Source organism: Mchenga conophoros, linkage group LG13 (genome assembly GCF_057382185.1).
Source record: "Mchenga conophoros isolate Kocher_MC1m ecotype Shallow Benthic linkage group LG13, M_conophoros_male_GT1.1, whole genome shotgun sequence".
Classification (NCBI taxonomy): domain Eukaryota; kingdom Metazoa; phylum Chordata; class Actinopteri; order Cichliformes; family Cichlidae; genus Mchenga; species Mchenga conophoros.
The window spans coordinates 33,786,749-33,810,027 of NC_140538.1; the positions used below are offsets into that span (position 1 = coordinate 33,786,749).

Here is a 23,279-nt window from a genome sequence, read left to right on the forward strand (position 1 = left end):
TCTGTCTCCTGAATCCAAACTGGAAGCTGGTTCCACAGAAGAGGGGCCTGAAAACTGAAGGCTCTGCCTCCCATTCTACTTTTAAATACTCTAGGAACAACAAGTAGGCCTGCAGAGCGAGAGCCAAGTGCTCTAATAGGGTGATATGGTACTACAAGGTCATTGAGACATTATTTGACATTTCTGTAAGGCTACTTTGGTTTCACATCCACTTTTGTTTCTTCCAAAGCTTTTTAGAGGCTGCATCTGTGGGCTGGTTCCCCTGTACATGGAGCTGCTATCAAGTTCTATATAATTACAAAAATGTTTAGTCCGCATGCTTATTGACCTCCACTGTGGTCTTTGTATGTCCATGGTTGTATTTCTTACTGTTTGATAGTTTTTGTGTTTTTTATTTTTAAATGTATTTAGAGCCAAATTAAGAAAACACTTAGCAGGCGGAGTTCTTACTTCCCTGATTTCTTGCTTTCCTGCCCACATTAGTCTGGTTTAGTTACACACACACACACACACACACACACACACACACACACACACACACACACACACACACACACACACACACACACACACACACGGTCTGTTTTTAATCACGACTGAGTGTTACAGAACTCTGCATTAAATCAAGTGTCAAAGCAAAGTGGAATCATTCAAAATGATAACGTTGTTGTAGCTCTAATCTGTTGTGCTTTATTTTCATAGTCTTTAAAGGTTTTTAATTTTAACAGGATGGGTTATCTCGTTAATTATCATTAATTTCCTTCCTTCCTCTTTTTCTTCTTCTTTGATATTGACTTCTCATTGTGTCCTCCCCGACTAATTTGCTGTTCCTTTGGCATATTTACTCAGAGTTTTGTGCCCTTACTTTAGTTTGCAGGGAAGCAACGTGGTCCTCCAAAGTAATCACAGATCAGCCTGTGACTCGCGGAGTTTATCTCCATCCTCATCTCTCCCACAGCTGCCACAACGCCGTCCATGTCAGAGAAATGCCTCAAAAAATGTTTTGTTTTAGCCTGTACGATGGAGCGAAGCAGCAATCAGGTGTAAAATAATCAGCAATAAAACACAGATTTTTAATTTTGCTCTTCAATAATTTGCAATGAAAGGTGGCTGGAAGACTCGAGCTGTTTGTTTTTGTTTCAGTGAAACGAGTTTGAGCTTCTGTGTCGTGTCCATGCAGTACTTTCCTGGACCCAGTCACACGACGGGCAATGGGTGAGCAAGCAGTCCAACTAGCCAAAGCTGTGCAGTACTCCTCTGCTGGGACTGTGGAGTTTCTAGTGGATTCTAAGAAGAACTTCTATTTCCTGGAGATGAACACACGACTACAGGTTCAGTTCCATTTTATTTATATGTATGACAAACAGTTGCCTCAAGGCGCTTTATATTGTAAGGTGGAGACCTTCACCTTCAGGTCACCTGATCCAGCCCTAACTATATGCTTTATCAAAAAGGAAAGTTTGAACCCTTCTCTGAAAACTAGAGAGGGTGTCTGTGGGCCCTCACAGGGAAAAATAAAGCCTGCTGTTCCTACACTCGAGCAAACTCACTGAGATAAGGCAGAGTTTGACCCCGAGCTGAATCCTGTCTGTACTTCATAAACTGCTTATTTTTACTCCAGGTGGAGCATCCAATTACAGAGTGTATCACTGGCTTGGATCTGGTGGAGCAGATGATCAGGGTTGCCAAGGGTTACCAACTGCAGCACACACAGGAAGATATCCCAATAAATGGCTGGGCCATTGAGTGCCGTGTCTATGCAGAGGTAGGTGTGTCTGTGTGTGTGTGTGTGTGTGTGTGTGCACCTGTAATGGTAACTGAGATCACATGAACCTTACTCGTTTACTTTACCACACAGCTTTGCAAACATAGTTGAAAATACAGCACATAAAATATGAAGATGATCCTTTATTTTGCTAACGTTGGGACTGCAGAAAATATAAAAGCAGTGCAATAATTAAAAAATAATTTAAAGCCTTTGTTTAAAGACAGCATCTTTGTTTTGTTTTATTTTAGTTACATTCAGTCAAACTTGTCGTTGCTCGTTGTCCGCCGACAAGAATCATTTCTGAGTGAAACACGAATAAAAGTAAAAACACCCAAAAATCCTGTTTCCTCTGGTAGGACCCTTACAAGTCTTTTGGTCTTCCTTCCATTGGACGCCTGTCTCAATACCAGGAGCCACTCAACCTTGACAAAGTGAGTCGATCAGTCAGTTTTCTTTTTAAACACGCGGTCTGCCGGACGCTGTCGTTTCCTGGCTCACTCTGCTTTCCTCCAGGTCCGTGTAGACAGCGGCATTCAGGAGGGAAGTGACATCAGCATCTACTATGATCCCATGATCTCTAAGGTCAGTGATATATTGGATACAAAATGTAACCATTCAGTTCCAAAGTTTATTTGTATCAGATCTTTGAAGGAGGTCGCTGCTTCACAGATGACTGCTGGTAAGACGGCTGTCGCAAACTCCCTTTACTCGTGGGCCACATACAGCCGTGGGCCAGACTAGTAAAAGTCCTCTTTCTGTCACCGTAAACAAGTTTCTGTGTTTTCTACATTTAATCCTGACCAAAAAAGATAAATACAATGATAAAAATGAAAAGGTTGAGCGATGTCAGTCGTGCACGTTAACGGCACTCAGTCAGGCCTTCAGTAAGAGTCACGATATCACGATGCCAGAGGTCAGACAGCTTTCAGGATGGCAACAGAAGTCGGTCACTTACAGCAACCAAGGTTTGTAGAGGAGCATCTCTGAATGCACAACATGTTGACCCGTGAAGCAGATACAGCAGCAGACGACCACGCCACCTGCCGTGTTTGTCAGCTAAGAACAGGAAACTTAAGGCTACAGTGTGCACAGGCTCACCAAAACTGCACAAAGCTGAAAAGTGTTCCCTGGTGACCAAGCTTGTTTAAGGCTGGGGGGATATTTTATTGGCAGTCTTTGGGCCTCTTAGCACCACCCGAGCATCATTTAAACACCACGCCAACCCGAGTGTTGTTGCTGACGATGTCCATCCCTTCATGAACACAGTGAACCATCTTCTGATGGCGAGCTATCCTGCTGGAAGCAATCGTGTCACCAAGCTCGGATCATCTCAGTCTGGTGTCTTGAATATGAAGATGAGCTCACTGCACTCAGATGACCTCCACGCTCATCAGGTCTCAGCCCAGCGGATGTGGTGAAATGGGAGACTCACATGATGCTGTTGTGTCAGTGTGGACCAAAATCTGAGGATTGTTTCCAGCACCTCGTTGAATCTAGTGTACGGCTGAGGACACAGTGGGTAAGATGGGGTGTTTGTGGAGCAGGTCGTCTACTAATCAGAAGCTCGGTGCTTCAATCCCTGCTCCAGCCTGCTTGCCAAAGTGTCCTCGGTCAAGGTACCGAACCCCGAGTTGCTCTTGACACGTTCATCAGAGTCTGTAAGTGTGAACGTTTGATAGAAAGTGGTGTAGTTGCTTGTGTAAAGATTCTTATTCAGCACTTTTCTGCTCTCAGTACTCAGCCCTTGAACAGGAATTGTGCTCATCACTTAATATACGACAGGACGATACCAACATGCACCGCGTATCCAGGAATTAAACACCTTACATTAAATCAGTGCATGTGTTTAAAAGGAAACGGGTGAGAAAATTTCACCTGTGTGCTCTGTGAGGGTGCAGGTGCTCATTCTCAGTTATGGGATGTTCTGTTTCTCTAGCCATGTTAGTGATGATTCACAGCAGCTCCTGATGACTTGACTGGTTCAATAATAACATATTAATATTCTCTGATATCAATTTGTAGCTGATTACCTACGGAGCTACACGAGCTGAAGCTCTTGGTAGGATGGAGGACGCTCTGGATAACTATGTGATCAGAGGTGGAGTACATGTTCGTAGTCTGTCACTAAAACAACATTTGTTGGGTTTCATTTCTCTAAAGTTGGATCGTTTTCTTTCCAGGTGTGACCCACAACATTCCTCTCCTGCGAGAAATCATCACTCATCCTCGCTTTGTCTCTGGTCACATCAGCACCAACTTCCTCCCAGAGGTTTACCCTGATGGCTTTAAGGGCCATCAGCTAGAGGCAGATGCAAAAAGGGAGCTGTTGGCATCAGCAGCAGTGCTCTACATCACTGCTGAGCTTCGTTCAGCAAAGGTCCTCAGCACCCAGAGGTGAATGCTGCAGTACTTGTTGCTTGGTGCTACGTGATGGGATTCTTGGGAGAAAGTAATAGGGCTGGAGTTGTATCCTAAATCAAAGTGCAGTCGATCACGGTTCAGCCTGAGTGGACTGGCATTTATATAGCTGTTACTGAGGACTCACAGTACTTTTAAACTACAATCCACATCATCTCTTTCATACACACCAGCAGATTTTCATATACTGCATGATATTTTGTTGTCTTAAACATTAAAGTTAAAGTTCTTATAATAAAGGGCATTATTATTAAAATGAACTTGTCAGTTTCGTTTTAGCACGTCTGACATCTATAGATCCAAACCATTATTCTGTGTCCCATCTCTCAGTTATGGGGTCACTGCGTTAGCTGACCTCAGGAGCAGCGATGAGGCCTCGGTTAAAGTTTGTTCATTTCAGGGTGGCCTCCACTCCTGTGGAATGCAGCCACTGGGAGCTGTGTGTGGAGCTGGGTGAGGAACGCCAGGATGTGCAAATCAGCAAATCAGGAACTGTTTATACTGTGAGTATTAAAGCACATCTGTTCTCGTTCATTCTTGCTGTACTAGAAAGCTGAGAAAAGGACAAACCTAAGTATGTCTGTGAAGGTTCTCAGTCATCCAGGTCATCGTAGTCAAAGGAGCTTGCAAGGAAAGCGTCTGGACTTCTTTTCACTTTAGAGGAGTGAAAGAAGCCATCTACGTCCACTGTGAGCGACCATCTTTGAACAGAGGCGGGGTTTACGACACAAACTGTCTGCCATCTATAATCCAGTTTTGAGATTCCTTCCCAGACGCCTTAACACCCACTCACATCCTGGGTCATCTGACCTCAGGAAATCAAATGATAAGGTGGGGCCAGGTTTCACAATGAACACACCCGAAACTCTGGCTGATTGGGACCCACACCCAGTTTCCCACCTTGGCTCAGCCGATTAGAGGATCATCAGGGGGTCCTTTCGTCCCTCTGTGGGGGGAAACTCCCACTAGGTTTATATCTGGGACTCTCCACCATTTGACCTTAGAACTGAAGAAGCTTCTCGGATGAGAGGTGAAACGTCTTCAAGCAACTTAAAGAAGTCCAGACGCTTTCCTTGCAAGCTCCTTTGACGACAAACGTAAGTAGTGAATATGGCCATCACAGCAGATGGCCCCGCCCCTCCCTGAGCCTGGTTCTGCTGGAGGTTTCTTCCTGTTAAAAGGGAGTTTTTCCTTCTCACTGTCGCCAAAGTGCTGCTCATAGGGGGTCATATGATTGTTGGGTTTTTCTTTGTATGTATTATTGTAGGTTCTACCTTACAAAGCAGCTTGAGGTGACTGTTGTTGTGATTTGGTGCTGTATAAATAAAACTGAAGTGAATTGTGAGCATACACAGAAGTGTTAAACAGACGGGCAGGTCTGGCCTGTTCCAGTTCCTGATTTAGCCTTCTGTAAAAAGGTGATACCTGTCTTGATGATATAACGTTATAAGCTTTCACTGTTTTCTGTTCCTTTATAATTTTACTAACTTGTTGACTCTTGTTTGTGAAGAATAATAATGTGTGGTGTGACCTTTTTACTTACAAATATGTACAAAGAACACTGAAGACATTCACTTTCAGTTTGAGTTCAGAACAGTTGGCAGGAGGCTCCATCTGTACTGTAAGTGCAGTGATAGAGGAAACCCAAAATCGCACAGTCCACTATCAACAGCACTTGGTGAGGAAAAGCTCAGACAGAAGCTGCCATCTGCTGTGACTGGTTGGCTGAGAGGGGAACTGATGGGTACAATTTATCACACGCAGCAGCGGTGTGTATAGACCTGGGGAGGGAAGTCCTCCAGTCTGAGCCCACAGCAGCATTACTGAGAGCTGGATCACATGACCCTGATCCATGGTGACTCCTAACGAGGCTTTATGAAAAAGGAACGTCCATCCATCCATCCATCTTCATCCACTTTATCCGAGGCCAGGTCGCGGGGGCAGCAGCCTAAGCAAAGAGGCCCAGACTTCCCTCTCCCCAGCCACCTCCTCCAGCTTATCCGGGGGAATACCAAGGCGTTCCCAGGCCAGCCGAGAGATATAATCTCTCCAGCGTGTCCTGGGTCTGCCCCGGGGCCTCCTCCCGGTGGGACATGCCTGGAACACCTCACCCAGGAGGCGCCCAGGGGGCATCCTTGTCAGATGCCCGAACCACCTCAGCTGGCTCCTTTCGATGTGGAGCAGCAGCTGCTCTACTCTGAGCCCCTCCCGGATGGCCGAACTTCTCACCCTATCTCTAAGGGAGAGGCCAGCCACCCTTCGGAGGAAGCTCATTTCTGCCGCTTGTATCCGCGATCTCGTTCTTTCGGTCACTACCCACAGCTCGTGGCCATAGGTGAGGGTAGGGACGTAGATCGACCGGTAAATTGAGAGCTTCGCTTTTACACTCAGCTCCCTCTTCACCACGACGGACCGGTGCAGCGTCCGCATTGCTGCAGCCCCAATCCGTCTGTCGATCTCCGGCTCCCTTCTCCCATCACTCGCGAACAAGACCCCGAGATACTTGAACTCCTCCACTTGGGGCAGGAACTCATCCCCGACCCTGAGTGGGCACTCCACCCTTTTCCGGCTGAGAACCACGGCCTCAGATTTGGAGGTGCTGATCCTCATTCCCGCTGCTTCACACTCGGCTGCGAACCGCTCCAGTGCGAGCTGGAGGCCCTCACCCGATGAAGCCAACAGAACCACATCATCCGCAAAAATCAGAGATGAGATTCTGAGGCCACCAAAGCGAAAGCCCTCCACCACTTGGCTGCGCCTAGAAATCCTGTCCATAAAAATTATGAACAGAACCGGAGACAAAGGGCAGCCCTGGTGGAGCCCATCACCCACCGGGAACGAGTCCGACTTATTGCCGGCAATGCGAACCAAGCTCTTGCAACGGTTGTATAGGGATCGAATGGCCCGTAGCAATGGGCCAGACACCCCATACTCCCGCAACACCTCCCACAGGACACCCCGAGGGACACGGTCGAATGCCTTCTCCAAGTCCACAAAACACATGTAGACTGGTTGGGCAAACTCCCATGCACCCTCAAGTATCCTGGAGAGGATAAAGAGCTGGTCCAGTGTTCCGCGACCAGGACGAAAACCGCATTGTTCCTCCTGTATCCGAGGTTCGACTAACGGACGAACTCTCCTTTCCAGCACCCTGGCATAGACTTTCCCAGGGAGGCTGAGGAGTGTGATCCCCCTGTAGTTGGAACACACCCTCCGGTCCCCTTTCTTGAAGATGGGGACCACCACCCCGGTCTGCCAGTCCACAGGTACTGCCCCTGACCTCCACGCAACATTGCAGAGGCGTGTCAACCAGGACAGCCCTACAACGTCCAGAGCCTTCAGGAACTCGGGGTGGACCTCATCAACACCAGGGGCTCTGCCACCAAGGAGTTGTTTAACTGCCTCAGTGACCTCGCCCCCGGAAATTGGCGGGTCATTCCCCTCATCCCCAGACTCTGCTTCCTCCTCGGAAGACGTGTCAGTGGGATTCAATCAATCAATCAATCAAAGCTTTATTTGTCACAAGCAGGTTGCCCTGCAGTGACAATGGGGACCCCCCCCCCCCCCCCCCCCCCGACCTTGCACGCATAACACAGACATCACATGGGGTTACAAGTCGGAGATCGGTAGCATTACAGAAAAGAACACTGAAATGTACACAACAACGGGAGGGTACAAGAGGAAAAAAAGAGACCTCCACTCATGCTGTGCTTCCATGGTAGGACAGCATGAGAACAGGAAACAAAAAAACTCCTCTGCACAAAAAAAGCACATGAATGGCCACAGCACAACATTGTGAAAGACATGACAAGCCACAGGGTTGGGTAGGGGATATCATAACACAATAAACACAGTGTGCACATCTGATCTGGGACTGCTGCAATCTTTCGACTGCACCGCCAGCTGACCCGATGTCCACATCATGGGGGAGGTAAGCATCGAAGGCGTTAGAAGGGGAGGGGGGATGAGTGAGTGATTATCAGTGTAAGTGTGTGTGTGTGCATGTCCATAGTTCAGCTGAGACAGTGTCCTTCGCCCTATCAGGCTAAGTAAACAGTCCTCCAGCCAATCCAGGTGGCCTTGCATGGGATGGGAAGAATAGTCATCACACAGTCGTTTTCAGGGAGTGATTGTTCGGCTCCAGCCTTGGGCCTGCAGCTGGCGCCGTGGTGGTGTCCGCATTACGATGTTGATTTTGTTGATTTTTCATGCAAGCAGCCCAGGAGAATTTCAAGCTGCTCTTTAACACTCTGACACTGGTCTCGCAATCTCCCGTTGGAGAGCCGCGAGCCTCCCCATGATGGTATCAAACTTCTGTTCCATGGTGTTGTCATTCTTTTGATTCTGAGACCTCACAACTGCAGTGATCCGTTCCGCGATGTGTTCCAACTTTCAGCCCGCCGCCTCTCACCAGGGGCAACTCCAGACTGAGACAGAGTCCAGCCCCTCTCCAGGAGACAGGTTCTAGAGCCCAAGCCATGCGTAGAGGTGAGCCCGACTATATCTAGCCGGTACCTCTCAACCTCACGCACGAACTCAGGCTCCTTCCCCACCAGAGAGGTGACATTCCATGTCCCTATTGCCAGTCTTGGCAGCCGGGGGTCAGTCCGCCAGGGCCTCCGCGCCTGGCCGCCACCCGGCACACAATGCACCCGACCTCTATGGCGCCTCCTGCAGGTGGTGGGCCTGTGAGAGGATGGGCCCATGTCTCCTCTTCGGGCTGTGCCCGGCCGGGCCCCATGGACTAAGGCCCGGCCACCAGATGCTCGCCTTCGGGCACCCTCCGACTGTCTCCAGGGCGGGGCCCCGGTAACCCTATCCTGGGCAGGGTAAACTGTTCCCTCGATGTTCTCTTCATAAGGGTCTTCTGAATCGCTCTTTGTCTGGTCCCTCACCCAGGACCAATTTGCCATGGGAGACCCTACCAGGGGGCAAAAGCCCCCAGACAACATAGCCCCTGGGATCCCTGGGACACACAAACCCCTTCATCACGATAAGGTAGCGATTCAAGGAGGAAAAAGGAACGTTTTAAGCTTAATATTGTGACCTTTTCACAGTTTCGCCCGGTTCGTAGATTGCTCAGGCCTCCAGAAAGAACACCGGCGACTCAGTAGTCAATTCCCAACACTTTTATTAATCCACACTCATTGATCACACCTATTGATTACACCTTCTAGAAGGGAGATGTACAGGACCCCGGAACTCCTCTGCAGATCTCAACTCCTTTGTCTGTTACATGCAGTTTTGTATCAGTGACCCCCCTTCTAAACCCTCTACAAGGTGCCATAAAACTAAGTACTATGTTTACATACTTTCGTGTGTGTGTGTGTGTGTGCGCGAGCCTGTGAATGCCTACATGTGCGCGTTCCCGCGTGCCTATATGAGTGCTCGTGTGTGACTGTGTGCGCATACCTGTGTTTATATGTGAGTGCACATGAGTGAGTGTGCGTGTGGATGTGTGTGCGTGACAGTTAAAACACTGTGGGGGTAGGTGACTCCCTAGAGGTCATAAAAACCCATCTCCCTTCCAGACCACAGTTATCCAGTTACAAATGTTGAGACCCCCACCCAAACATCCTCTGGGGAATTTCCACTCAGTGGGAAAGGGGTCTCCTACAATCTACTCCTAAGTTCACAACACAATGAGCCCTTTATTATATTAAGGGCAGTGTCAGTGTCTCTACAATAGTTCTACATTCTATGATAACACATTTCTAAACTCTAAATCAGCTAAACATTCTACAATATCAAGACTAGAGATGGTGTCAGTCTCATCAGTCCACACTGGGAATTCCACGGTGGGTCTGATTAAATGTTATCGCTAGTTAAAGTCCTCGGCTTAGCAGACCTCTAACTCAGCTTGGCTACAGAGCTGGGGTTGTCCTCTTAGTGATGAGGTGAGATGTCCCAGTTTAGGGTTGGGTTTGTTTGTTCATCTAGATTTAAAAAACAAACTATTTTTCCTGGCTTTCCACTCCACCTTACAAAATATCTGCTTTTAATGCACATTTAAAAATTATATCAAGGAGTCAAACTTCTGCTCTTTTTCAGAGTATCCAGTATGCAGTGAGGAAGTAATACTGGTAACATGATAACTGACCTCTGTGGGAGCAAAGTTTATCTACACTGTGTCAGGAGACAGAAACAGAGCATAGAAAAAAGTGCTTTTGCAAATGGGAGTAAATGGGTGAACGAGGCAAGTTACAACGAGTAGAAACGAGCTAAATAAGAAGCAGTACGTTCACACAGCAGGTCGAAAATAATCACTACTTTAAATTCAGTTACTTGACCTTTTACATAGAAACTGAGCCATGGGGTGGCAAGCAGGGGAAAGGGTGTATCTAATAAAATGGCAGGTGAGTGTATTTGACTGCAGATTAAGTTTAATATGAATTTAAAGATTAGTTAATAGGAATTCAAGCCAGAATTTGTCTTGATTGGAAAGCTATTGGTGATCATCAGAAGTCCCGATTCATTCAGATAATAAAACAACAGTGTGAGCATTGTGTGATGTGAAAGAGTGGCTCTCCAGTTAGACTGTGTTAACTGTGTCTGCAGGTGGAGATAGATGGAGCGAAGGTGGAAGTTTGGGGAGCGTTGAATCTGGCCTCCCCATTGCTGCCACTCACAGTCAACGGCACACACAGAATGCTACAGGTAACACACAGCTAAGTGTTGGTAAAGAGACCTCAAACGGATTGGAGCCATGGTGATATGGTGGAAAAGTGGTAAAACCAAAATGTCTGTCCATGTGGTGCAGCTTTTATCAGTGCACTCAGTTACTTCATGCCTCATTCCTGCCTGACCCTCTGAAGACGCAGCAAGTTTTTTTAAATAGTTTTTAAACTGGGGGACACCGGCGTCTTGGCAGAACAAATTTAGAACAGAAATGTGCTAAACTCACCAGTAACAATAAAATAATGAAAGATGTCAGCTGTAATACAGATAACGTATTCTCTCTTTTTTATAGTGCCTTTCCAGAGATGCTGCAGGAGTGATTGTCCTACAGTACCTGGGCACCTTGGTAAGACTGAATAATTCAAAATGTAGGCTAGTGGCTGTATGTATGTATGTATGATCAGAAGAACTTTCCATGTTATTGATATATTGCAGTGCCAAACATCCCACTGTTCCCCATACGTTTCTTTTTCTTGTAAATATATATAGTTTAAGGTTCGAGTTCTGTCCAAGCTGGCTGCAGAGTTGAACTCCTACATGCCAGAAAAAGCTTCAGAGGACACGAGCAGCATCCTGCGTTCACCGATGCCGGGAACAGTTGTGGCTGTATCTGTCAAACCTGGAGATACGGTAACACATTCCAATATGTACACATCGTTTAAATGCTGTTTAATGAGTTCATAGTTCATAATGGGGAAAAGCCTGTTGTAGTTGACATGTTGCTGGTAAGACTGTGCAGATGTGCAGAAATGATTAAGATTCAACATTATTTTAATTCTTAAGCATAGAATCAAAGTTTAAGTTGGTGAGTTTTTGAATGCATGCTGCAGCCTGTGAGTGTATTTTGACATTTCATGTTCTTATATATTCATAGATTAGAGTCACTGAATGTTGTTGGGCGTTATTTTAAATGTATGGGGTTTTTTTCTCCCTCTGCAATCACACCAAACAGTTTTACTCCAAAACTAGACTGTTTTATCTGTTTAATCCATGTTTTTATCTTCAGTTCACTCACATTACTCTGTCAGGTTCTCATAATTGTCCATGTTAACATTATTCATATTCCTCAGAAACTGGCGATGCTGCCCATCTTTCACTACCAGCGTAATGCTTAAATGAGGTCAAGCACCCTGTGTATGAATGGGTGAATGAGGCATGTTGTATAAAGAGCTTTGACTGCTCAGGTAAAGTAGAAAAACACTATAAGACCAGGTGAGCCAGGAGATTGAGCCTATCAGTGAAAAGAAAGGAAAACCATTATTTTTGCAGTTAACAAAATGCCATCAGTTTGTCACAAGAAACATTTGGAGTCTACGTGCTGCCAGTCTCTGTTCAACAGGGCTGTCGCTCCTCGTAGATGGCAGCCTGAGCTTCAAATAAATCTCTTGAATATGCGCATGTTGACAAATGGTGCACGGAAGGCAGCAGGAGTAGCTTTTAGTCATCCCTTCTTAAACATTTACATTTACAGTTAAGCCATTGCTTTTACACACTCTGTTTTTTTTTTAGGTTGCAGAAGGTCAGGAGATTTGTGTAATTGAAGCCATGAAGATGCAGAACAGTTTGACTGCTGTCAAGCAAGCAAAGGTAACAGGAAATGTGACAGTTACTCCCATCACTAGATTTCAGTAGTATTATCTAGGTCGGGGGGTCAAACTCCGGTCCTCAAACGCTGGTTTCTTCAAACTTCTCCATGGTTCCTGCTGCAACACACCTAAATAAAATTAATATGTGATTAGCAAGACTCTACAGTGACCTGACTGCATGCTGAGGAGGCAACCCCTAACCCTACTCAAGTAAATTTAAATATATATATATATAAGTAAATGTTTTTAGAAAAATGTACTTCTAAAAGTTTGTTTATTGCACTCATGAGCTGCTGTAACATGAATCAAATGGCTGAACTGCCACCTCAGCATTCAGTCAAGTTCTAGTCCAGACAGACATCGGCCCTGAAAGACTGGAGTGTGACATCCGCAATCCAGAGCATAGAGTTTAAGTGGTGTGTTTGTAAAACTGTAAATGCATTATTTAAAGTTTGTGTTTAACTGCACGTGTGTCCTTACAGGTTAAGAGTGTCCACTGTAAGCCGGGCGAGACTGTGGGGGAAGGAGACCTGCTTGTGGAGCTGGAATAAAACATGATCTGTTCCCTTTGACATGTGACTTGTGTGAACTGGGACAGATGGAGTTGAACTGTGTCACAATGTTGGTGTGGGTGCTCACACAGTTGTCTTGTGTCTTTGATTCAGCTGACTGTTCCAATTACTCTGTTGTACTTAGGTTTTACTGCTTAATAGATATTGTTGTTGGTAGGCCAAACATTGAAATTTGGATGAACTGACTGAGAAAAATAAACAAACTTTTCCAAATAAAATAACTTTCAGTTTTTGTTTTTCTTCACACACAACAGTTGCCTCAAGGCACTTTATATTGTAAGGTAAAGACCCAAGAATAATACAGAGAAAACCCAACAATCACATTTTCCACTTTGAGCAAGCACTTTGGCGACTGTGGAAAGGAGAAACTCCCTTTTAACAGGAAGAAACCTTTGGCAGAGCCAAGCTCAGGGTGGGGCGGGGCCATCTGCCATGATTGGTTGGGTGTGAGCAGGACAACGACACGCTGTGGAAGAGAGGCAAAGATTAATAATTAACAGAGTGGTGTATACAGTACACAGTAAGTGAAATAGAAACACAAACTGGGATTTGATTCAATAGAAGAGGAACCTGGAACCTAAGCTAAGGGTTGTTTCCCATTCTAATTAAATACCCCAGGACCCACAGAGAAGCCTGCATCTGTATGCAATGACACAGTACGATGAGCTCTTTAAGATAAAAGTGACAGTAGTCCAGCCTGGAAAGCATGCTAGCAAGCTAGGAAGCATGTATAATGTAAACAGAATTGGTCCTAGCACTGAACCCTGTGGAACTCCATAATTAACCTCAGTGTGTGAAGAGGACTCTCCATTTACATGCACAAACTGGAGTCTATTAGATAGATATGATACAAACCACTGCAGCACAGTACCTGTAATACCTACAGCATGTTCTAATCGCTCTAATAGGATATTATGGTCGACAGTATCGAACGCTGCACTGAGGTCTAGCAGGACAAGCACAGAGATGAGTCCACTGTCAGAGGCCATAAGAAGATCATTTGTAACCTTCACTAAAGCTGTTTCTGTGCTGTGATGAGCTCTGAAACCTGACTGAAACTCTTCAAATTCCTGCATTCCTTGTAGGGGGTGACGGATTACTTCTATGAAACAGTCGCGTAAGATCACTTGGTGATGGTGGAAGAGAAACATACATCTCAAACAATTTTTATGTTGTAGATCTAAACATTTCTGAGTGCAATAATTGTAGTTGATGACCTTTGGTTTGTGTCCAAAGATATAACAATACCCTGCCTTTCCAAAAACAAGGTTAATAGCTCTTTGTGAATCACTTTTAGATACTCATCTAAATTGTGTTTTTCTACTATGTGTGTTTCCTTTTTTTTAAGGAGACACTGCAGAGTATGCTGAGTCATGCTAGGGTTCCAGCTAATAACTGTTAATCATCTTAGTGTAGAAAATGTTGTTTATCAAACTGCATTATCTTTGTTTGCTTTTAATGTAACAAAATAAAAGGTAACATCAGAAGTCTGTTGCTCTGGTAACGAACAGAAACCTTGTTTCTCTCATTTCAAGGTTAACAACCTCTGAATTTTCATCACTCATGGTCTCAGGGAGGTCTAAAGTTGTTTGTAGTGTCTGAACATGTTCAGGTAAGTAAATACAACAAAAAGCTCTGAAACCTGTGGCAAAAGTGAGGAACCTTAAAGGCCGGTGGCCTCTAAAGGCCTCTATGCAAACCAAGATGTGAAGGATGTCGTTTTCAGTGGGAGAAACGTTTCGTCGCTCATCCAGGAGACTTCTTCAGTCTCAGCTGACTGCAGGTTTCCAACCTTATAAACAGCACATTTGCACAATGACTGCAGCTCCACTGACTAACAATGGACTACCATTCACAGCTTTCTGAGTACATAGTACATAGTGAGTACATTAAAGTACTCTTAAGGTTAAGAGGGGGGACAAAGTAGACAATTGTTTTGAGTGATGTACTCAGAAAGCTGTGTTTCTGTTTCCAGCAGACATAACCTTTGGCAATGTGCAACAATCAGAGTAAACGGTTGAGGACGTCTGGAAACAAACACAGAGCCGTTTCCTTGTTGAGAATATTGAGCATTAAAGTTTCTATGAGTCGAGGTTAGACGCGTGATTATCCTCTTATTGGGGAAAATGTCTTTGTCCAGAACCACGTGGGAACATGAAATGGATCATTTTCTGCTGTAACCCACAAACTAAACGGTAATGTACCCACACCCATCTTTCACTTTTTCACTACAGTAAAACATCACAAGTCCGGTTATTTGAAACAATCACTGGATCCGCTCTCGACGCTGCCTTGGCACCTGAAGTTGTTCTTGGGGAAGCAGAACAAAGAGGGTCGCTGGGCAGCCATGTTGAAAATCAGCATTGTCCCCTTGCAGCAAGAAGGTCTAATTTCCTGGCCGGCTTGGCCGTTTCTTTGTCATGTTTACGTGTTCTCCTTATGCCTGTGCTATATTGTTATAATAAGGTCCAACAGGTCACAGCCTCTAACACATAGGTGTCAAACTCTGGCCCGCGGGCCATATTTGGCCCGCAGCCTAATTACATTTGGCCCGCGAAGCCACACCAAATTACTATTAGAGCTGGCCTGCTGGTATTATACAGCTAATATATATATTGTTTAGTATTAAGCTTGGCTTGTTCCATATTCAGTTTTTCAGCAAAACGTGTCCATAAGAAGAGATTCATTCTTATATCTGGAGGAAGAATTTTTTTTTTCAATAAATATTAACGTTAGCCCGCGACTTTGTTCCAGTTTTGAATTTTGGCCCACTGTGTATTTGAGTTTGACACCCCTGCTCTAACAGCTCTGCAGTGTTTTATGGGGACAAACCTTGCTAACGCCTAATGTTTTGCCCAGAACCAGAGCCAGCAATTGTGTTTCAGTAAATAAAATTTACTGGCATCTGCTTCCCATAAAGGGACACAAATAATATTTCACATTCACACATCTGGACATTTCAGAATGGTCAGTTAACCTAACATGCATGATTTTAGACTGAGTGAACCCATGTAGGCATGTAAGGAAGAGGACTCCCTTAATATCATTATTTGTATTATAATTTGTACAGCAATTTATTTAGATTTAAACATAGGTTTGCACATCAGTAACATTTGCACACAAGAGGTTTAATTATTTATTGAATATTTATTGAGTATTTTAATGATTAGCAGGTAGCCTTTTGTTCCGGCTCCTGCACGGCTGCTCCTCATCAAGAAATGTGGTGGTTGTCTGTGAGGAGCAAAGCATTGTTACTGGGAGCAAATAAGGCCTACTATGAAGGAGAACTAATGCAAATGTGCGTGCAAAGTCTAACGCACTGCAAAGAAGTAGCTGCTGAGATGAGATTACTCACCTGTCTTTCCTGTGTCCTCTCCAGGATGTTGGGCCAAATGTTTCCCGGGGTCCAAACACCATTTAAAAGTTCCGGGAGAGGCAAAGGGAATCTTTGTGCATGGGGTTTTTGGTGTTTCTTGAATAAATATTAAATATTTATTTAATAAAATGGTGTATCGTAGAATGTTGGTGGAACGTTAGAATTGGAAAACTCACCTGACATCGTTTAGGCCACTTAGAACACACAGGAGGACTTCTTCCTATGTTCTGAACCTTTCATTCGTCAGCTACTATAAGACGCTTGAATTTACAATATCTTTCTTATCTCAAGAGTAATCTCTGACAACTTATGATAACAAACATGCTGGAGTTCAGACTGAACTGCTCTTAAGTTTTAACCCCCCCAAAATAGAACATCCATATTAGCATCCATGTTCCTTCTTCAACGATGAAAAGTAACTTTCTGTTTAAATGACACCATCGCAGATTCAGCCCATTTCCCAGGTCGTAAAAACCAAGAACTCTATTTTTGTAGAAACAGGTACTTTTAATATCTAAAAACAAAGAGAAAACATATGCGCTCTCCACCTGAAAGTAAAGAAATGGTTGTTTTGTAAAGACAGCGTGGAACAGCAAAAACCTGTCACAATGGGTTTGATATCTATGGCAACAATGTTTGCATGAACAGAATAAATAGTGACAGTTTTTTAACCTGGAAATTTAGTGTTTTATGATGTATATTTCACCATAATGTATAAACAGGTGTTGTACTAGTGCTTAGTTGCACAGACATTCTGGCACCAAGTTAATTCCAGGGGGTTCACATGAACTGACTTCATATTTGGCAGACTGTTTGTCAGCGTCATGCACAGCATGGTCGTACACATAAAAACATCAGTTACAGAATCCCAGAGCTGATGAGGACAGGGGGGTGTGGCCTGATGAGTCCAACTTATCAGTCAGTTCATCGAATGAATCGTTCAGGATTTGCAGTCTTGTAGTGTATTTGTTCCAACCCTTTTAAGCTGTTTGCATTTTTGTAAATGATGGTAATTTAATGAAAAAGAGCTAGTTAACTTAAAATAGTGACCAGCTGACATACTTCTAATTTATAGTTTGCATATTTTGATGTAGCATAGAGACTTCAGCTGCTTCTTCTTATCATCGGTTTTTGTCTGCAAAATGACTCCACCTACAGTGTAACGTGCACACACACATATGCACACAACATGATATGACAGATTTTGCCTTCCAGGGAAATGATGTCCAGCTTTGCACAACAGATATGAACTGCAGTTCCACTCTCATTCCTGTCCACTCTGTACTGAGTATACTGAAGTTGTCAGAGAGCTGCAAATATGCCACAGCATGTGTCCCACAGAGGAGGGTTAGGGTCTGTGTGTCTGCTGGTGTCCACTTGGTAAGTGTGGAGTGTTCTCAACAATCCCCTTCCGTGCATTGTCTCCTGGAGATCTTTGCATTTGTGCTTTACTGTAGTTTATCCCAGGGAAACATGATTTCTCAGGCAGTCAATCATTGCCCGTCTCGGTGTTGACTGATAATGTCCCGAGTCCATTTGATCATAGTCTCAGGAGATCGATAGAGAAAGATCAGTTTGGAGTAAAGTTCCTCTTCTAACTCCAGTTCCCCTGTCTCACGCACCTGAAACACACAGACGTTTAGTCGACATGGATTTTAAAGAATCGCAGCTCCAGACACGACTGTGTGTTTTTGTAGTTTCAATGTGTATGTGTGCGTTTAGCAATTTGGAAATACTAACTTTAATTATTCTCTGTTATTGGTGAGTCTACATTAAATGCATGTGTGTTATTATACATGCAGCGCACACTTACCAAGAAGATATCAGTGCAGAGCTTGAGAATGCGGTCCACACAGGGCAGCTCCTCAAACATGATGGAGTGGGAGATCTCACTGAAGAAGCCACGGACAAACTTCCCAATGACTAAGACCACAGACACATACAGCCCCATGATACTGAAAAGAAGGGGGAAAATTACATTACATTATATTTTATTTATATCTATCTATCTATCTATCTATCTATCTATCTATCTATATTCATTCATTCAGTGGTCCCCGTGGTAATCGGAGCACTAGGTGCAGTGACCTCCAAGCTAGGCGAGTGGCTCCAGCAGATCCTGGGAACAACATCGGAGATCTCTGTCCAGAAGAGCGCAGTCCTGGGAACAGCTAAGATACTGCGCAGGACCCTCAAGCTCCCAGGCCTCTGGTAGAGGACCCGAGCTTGAAGGATAAACCGCCCGCAGGGGCGCGAGGGGAATTTTTTTAATGTATTTATTTTTATTACATGTTTACACTGAAGTCAGCTAGTAAAAGAAACCAAACTTTAACTTATAACAGCATTTTAGTTTCCTGAATGCAATTATAACGTCTTAACAGCTCTATAGAGATCAAGCACCTTTTTTGTAAAGCAGCACTGCGAGTAAACAGAAAGAGACTCACAGTTATATCGAGATTATTTGGTCTTAATGACAACTCAGATTACACCTTTAAACATTCATTCACACAGTGCTGTTTTCGTCACATCTTTAAGGACTTTGTCTGCCCGCATACAGTTATGAAACACTAATTAACCTCACGTGCATGTCTTTGGATTGTGAAAGCTAGAGAACCCCAAGGAACCCCCACAAGCATTAGGAGAACATACAAAGGCTGCACAGCGATGAGCCTGCTCGCTGTGAGGCAACACACAGTAGCACCTCGTTAGAGCACTTCACACTGCAGGCTTACATAAAGCATTTAAAGCCTGTTCCTGCTGGAGGTTTCTTCCTGTTAAAAGGGAGTTTTTGCTTCCCACTGTTGCCAAGGTGCTTGCTCATTGGGGGTTCATATGATTGTTGGGTTTGCTCTGTTTCCTTTGTATTATTGTAAGGTTTACCTTACAATATAAACAGGCAATCATTGTTGTGATTTAGTGCTATAAAAAAATTGAACTGAACTGTTTCAGTTGCATGAATGTTTTTGCTGACTGATGCCCAGAACTCCTACATTCGTAGTTGTGTTTCTTACCCGTATCCTGCCAGAAAGCCCAGGCTGGGAGGACTGACTTTGTCACTGAATATGACCATGGGTAGTACACCACACTGTGAGGAGTCACAGTTCGCAATAGCAATGTCCCACCACTCCTGGTTCCCACTGCTATTTAGTGACAGGGTTATATCCATGTATCCAGCTTCATTACCTATAAGACAACAATCTGTTTCTCAATATCACATATGTTAAGGAGTAAAATATCTGGATGCTGACATCGAGCCTGTGACTGTTTTATTTTGCCTAGTGTTTGAGGTATACTCCAAATACTCCAAATACTCCAAATTTGGGGATTTTGAGTTGGAGCATGGATGGAAAGCCTGTGACCCACAGATGTAGATTTGCTACAACTCTGTGAGGGATTTGCAGTTTTTTACTGAACTGTTGTGATGATTTATCAAAGGATCTTTGTTCCACATACTCACTCCTGTGACTGTAATGCTGTGATATTTTACATTAGTCCTTACTAACCACCAGTGTTGGTCAAGTTACTTGAAAAAAGTAATCAAAACTAATTACTGATTACTTACCCAAAAAGGTAATCCCGTTACTTTACTGATTACTTATTTTCAAAAGTAATTAATTACTTAGTTACTTAGTTACTTTTTAAAAACACGATTTACAACCTGAGTAGGTGATAAAGCGATAGATCTTTCAGCCCAATTCTACTTTTTCTGCATAATCCATCATACAAAATGTAATCAAATGGAAAAGTCTCTTTTTAAAACTTGTTTTATTAGTTTTAATCTTTTAACTTTATGCATCAAGCAAAAATTTAATTATCTGCAACATTCTGACTGGAAGAAATTAGTTTAACATTTAAACCTATTTTCTGCACATTCCAGCACATAAAATAAAATATTTTTTGTGTTTACACTCAGTCTTTCAAATAGATGCAAGTAAAACACAGCAGAAAATAAATAAAGTCAAAGACTCAGCGGTCCTGTTGCTCTATTTTCACCTGTAAAGCAGGACTACGGTAGGCGGAGGTTTACCCTGGTGCAGGTGTGCCGCGGTCAGTGGAAGAATCCGCGAGTTTCTCTGTGAGTTTCCCATTACGTCGTAGCTACTCGGTGCTTGTTGGAAGTTTAGGGGTTTTTTTCGCTGTAAAAAGAAGTTTTCTTCCCACGCACAGCGGACACTAATGTTTTTGTCACTTTTTATGGAATCAAACTCAAAGTAAGGTCAGTACTTCCACGCTTTAAACGCTGCACGCTCATACTCTCTCCACACTCCATATGTGATCCATTGTTGATCTGCACACAGCTGTTGTCACCAACGGCGCACTCGCTTACGTCACTGTCATGAGACATTCTCGCAAAAAATCACGGTTTTAGTAACACAGTAACGCAGCGTTCCTACGGGAAAGTAACGGTAATCTAATTACCGTTTTTGCAATAGTAATCCCTTACTTTACTCGTTACTTGAAAAAAGTAATCGGATTATAGTAACGCGTTACTGCCCATCTCTGCTAACCACTGGCTCAGGTCATGATGAGTCGGCATTAGACGTCCTGCATGTTGTGGGGCAAATACTTGTTTGCTGCTTTGTACATTATTTGTGCAGCTCCAAGGTCGACCGAGTCTTTAAGTTTAGGAGTATTTCTTTTAATAAAAAGTGTATTTGATGGTTTATGCATGTTGAGCGCATACTGGATTTGTGTTTTATAAGCATTTCCCCAGATATCACACAGAAGGTCATGCAAGCAGGTATGATTGAACAATATAGAATATATGATGTTTGCAGTCTTTGACTTTAAAAAGAATTTGCAAGAGACTTTGATGTTTTGGCTTTAATACGATCACTGCGGGACATCCGGAGTAGTTTGTGATGCATCATGACCAAGAGATTTGATTATAGATTTTCTACGGTGTCTTTCATTGTTTTCTAGTAGTAGAATCTGTATGATCCCGAAATATTATGAATTTTGTTTTACTCAGATTCATTGTTATTATATTATCTCATAGCGTTATAGTTTAAAACCTGGTCTTCAGCTTATTGCATTTTCTACTTCATTCAGATGCTTCCACAACACACTAAGCAATACTACTTTCAATGTCTTTGAAATTGGAGAGATGTCATTAATGTGCATTAATGTGACTCCTCCACGCCCGTATGTGTGTAGTTTGTTAAGTACGGGTTTTTGATCGACTGTATCAAATGCTTTTTTAAGCTGTAAGAACACTCCCACAGCATATTCTTTGTTTTTGGCAGGAGTGTATCTACAAACATATTGAGATCATGTGTTGTGGTTATGTTGGTTCTAAAGCCACAGTGTTGCATACAAAACATTGTTTTTTGTGACGCAAACTATTTGTTCCAGTATCTTAGAGGAGTGCAGATGTTCATCTCCAGCGTTGTATATCAGCACAACCTTTCCAGGGAATAAACCGTTTGCAGTGCAGGTAAATGTTTTCACCTTATGTCCAGTGATGTCTTTGACTAAATCCATATCAAAGCCATCATAACCCATTGATCTCTTAAACTTAAATGATGTCACTATAGCAGTAATTTCATCTTCATCTGTTGCCTTTATAAATATGGAGTTTGCTACACTAGTTACAAAGAGTTTCTGCAGGTTTGTTGGCCATGACAGGACGAACATTAAGAACAAAACCATTCAAATCTTTCACAATAAGCTGTCACTGATCATTGTGTTTGCTATTGGGGAGTTTTTTAATTTATTTTATTGACAATAATATTAATACTTCCAGTGCGTTTTTCTTATTATTGTAACGTAAAAATCTAACGTTGTAACCTGTTTTGCAGTTTTTTTATTATTCATGTCAGTTATTCTCATGTATCTTATAGATTTTTTCAGCTCCGGTCGCTCCTTTCTTTAACTGTTTCATATACACTAGGTATTTTTTCTTACATGCACTCAGTATCCCATTTGAGTGCATCTACTTCCGGTGCTGCTGCGAGCTGGCAGCCAGTATCAGCAGCTCCCACCACCAAATTTCCCCTTGTGGGACAATTAAAGGATTCTTCTCTGTTCTACCTGTTAGGTGAGTGACTTTGTGCTTCTTGTTCAAACTATGCTGTATCATACATATATCTTAGTACTATATAGTAATAATTTGTGGAAATTTTCCTAAATAAATAATTGTTCACTAACGTAATCATTATAATATAAAATCTGTAAACCTTCGTGCAGCTGACCGACTGGCTTGGCCTCAGCTCCATTGGGGGCACGGATGTACTTAGGAAACATACTGGGAACAAGCCTGGAAGAAATACAAGACAGCGCCTGTTAAAAGAAGCACTATTCATGTTTTTCATTAATGTAAACACTTTTATTAACATAAACATCGCTCCAGAGAGAAAACCTACACTGGCTCAGTGCGGTTGCCAACCAGCAATGAAGCCAAGTCTGCTCTGACTGGGTTCCCAGGTTCCAGGTCGATGGAATGCTTATCAAAGGCATGTTCCACTGTTCCACCCTTACCCAGGTCCCTGAGAGGAAGGAAAGCAGAACAGTTACAGCCTCAGTGACACGTCAGCAGAGCTCAAAAAGTCTGAGAGCCTTTATGTTCACAACATGTGTTTCACTCTATCTGATAGAATGCTTTCATTGTAACCCATTTTTATTATTTACTTTATGAATTACTTTGTTTATAAAAGCTAGATCTTGTGTGAAAAAGTGAGTGTCTATCAGACAACGATAAACTTGTCAGGATCAGATTCACCCACCCATCGGGTGGATATTACACATCTTGGCCTAAACACCTCACCTAGGAGGCATCCTAGTCAGATGTCTGAACCACCTCACAGGAGGACCAGTAACACTGATGACTGAGCCCTGTCAGCCTCTATGAAAAGCTTGTATCTGTTGCTTGTGTCCGCACT

At 43.5% G+C, this 23,279-nt stretch overlaps 2 protein-coding genes across 4 annotated transcripts in view; one reads left to right on the forward strand and one right to left on the reverse strand.

Annotated features, from left to right (window-relative positions):
* pcca (propionyl-CoA carboxylase subunit alpha) overlaps positions 1-13,243 on the forward strand; it is a 34,477-nt gene extending 21,234 nt beyond the window's left edge. Inside the window, exons 12-23 of the mRNA XM_085243093.1 lie at positions 1,181-1,331; positions 1,622-1,765; positions 2,125-2,199; positions 2,282-2,350; positions 3,791-3,866; positions 3,949-4,162; positions 4,587-4,689; positions 10,745-10,843; positions 11,157-11,210; positions 11,354-11,494; positions 12,374-12,451; positions 12,933-13,243. Of these exons, the coding sequence (XP_085099219.1) occupies positions 1,181-1,331; positions 1,622-1,765; positions 2,125-2,199; positions 2,282-2,350; positions 3,791-3,866; positions 3,949-4,162; positions 4,587-4,689; positions 10,745-10,843; positions 11,157-11,210; positions 11,354-11,494; positions 12,374-12,451; positions 12,933-13,001 (1,273 nt within the window). The 3' untranslated portion in view covers positions 13,002-13,243. The remainder of the gene's footprint in view (positions 1-1,180; positions 1,332-1,621; positions 1,766-2,124; positions 2,200-2,281; positions 2,351-3,790; positions 3,867-3,948; positions 4,163-4,586; positions 4,690-10,744; positions 10,844-11,156; positions 11,211-11,353; positions 11,495-12,373; positions 12,452-12,932) is intronic.
* A 3,641-nt stretch (positions 13,244-16,884) lies between these two features.
* The window catches only part of piezo1 (piezo type mechanosensitive ion channel component 1 (Er blood group)), an 87,681-nt gene continuing 81,286 nt past the window's right edge, over positions 16,885-23,279 (reverse strand). For all 3 annotated transcript variants that reach the window (XM_085243097.1, XM_085243095.1, XM_085243094.1), the window contains exons 50-54: positions 22,764-22,886; positions 22,578-22,657; positions 19,410-19,581; positions 18,212-18,353; positions 16,885-18,020 (exon numbers count right to left, since the gene is read on the reverse strand). In XM_085243097.1, coding sequence (XP_085099223.1) covers positions 17,892-18,020; positions 18,212-18,353; positions 19,410-19,581; positions 22,578-22,657; positions 22,764-22,886 — 646 coding nt within the window. In that variant the 3' untranslated portion in view covers positions 16,885-17,891. The remainder of the gene's footprint in view (positions 18,021-18,211; positions 18,354-19,409; positions 19,582-22,577; positions 22,658-22,763; positions 22,887-23,279) is intronic.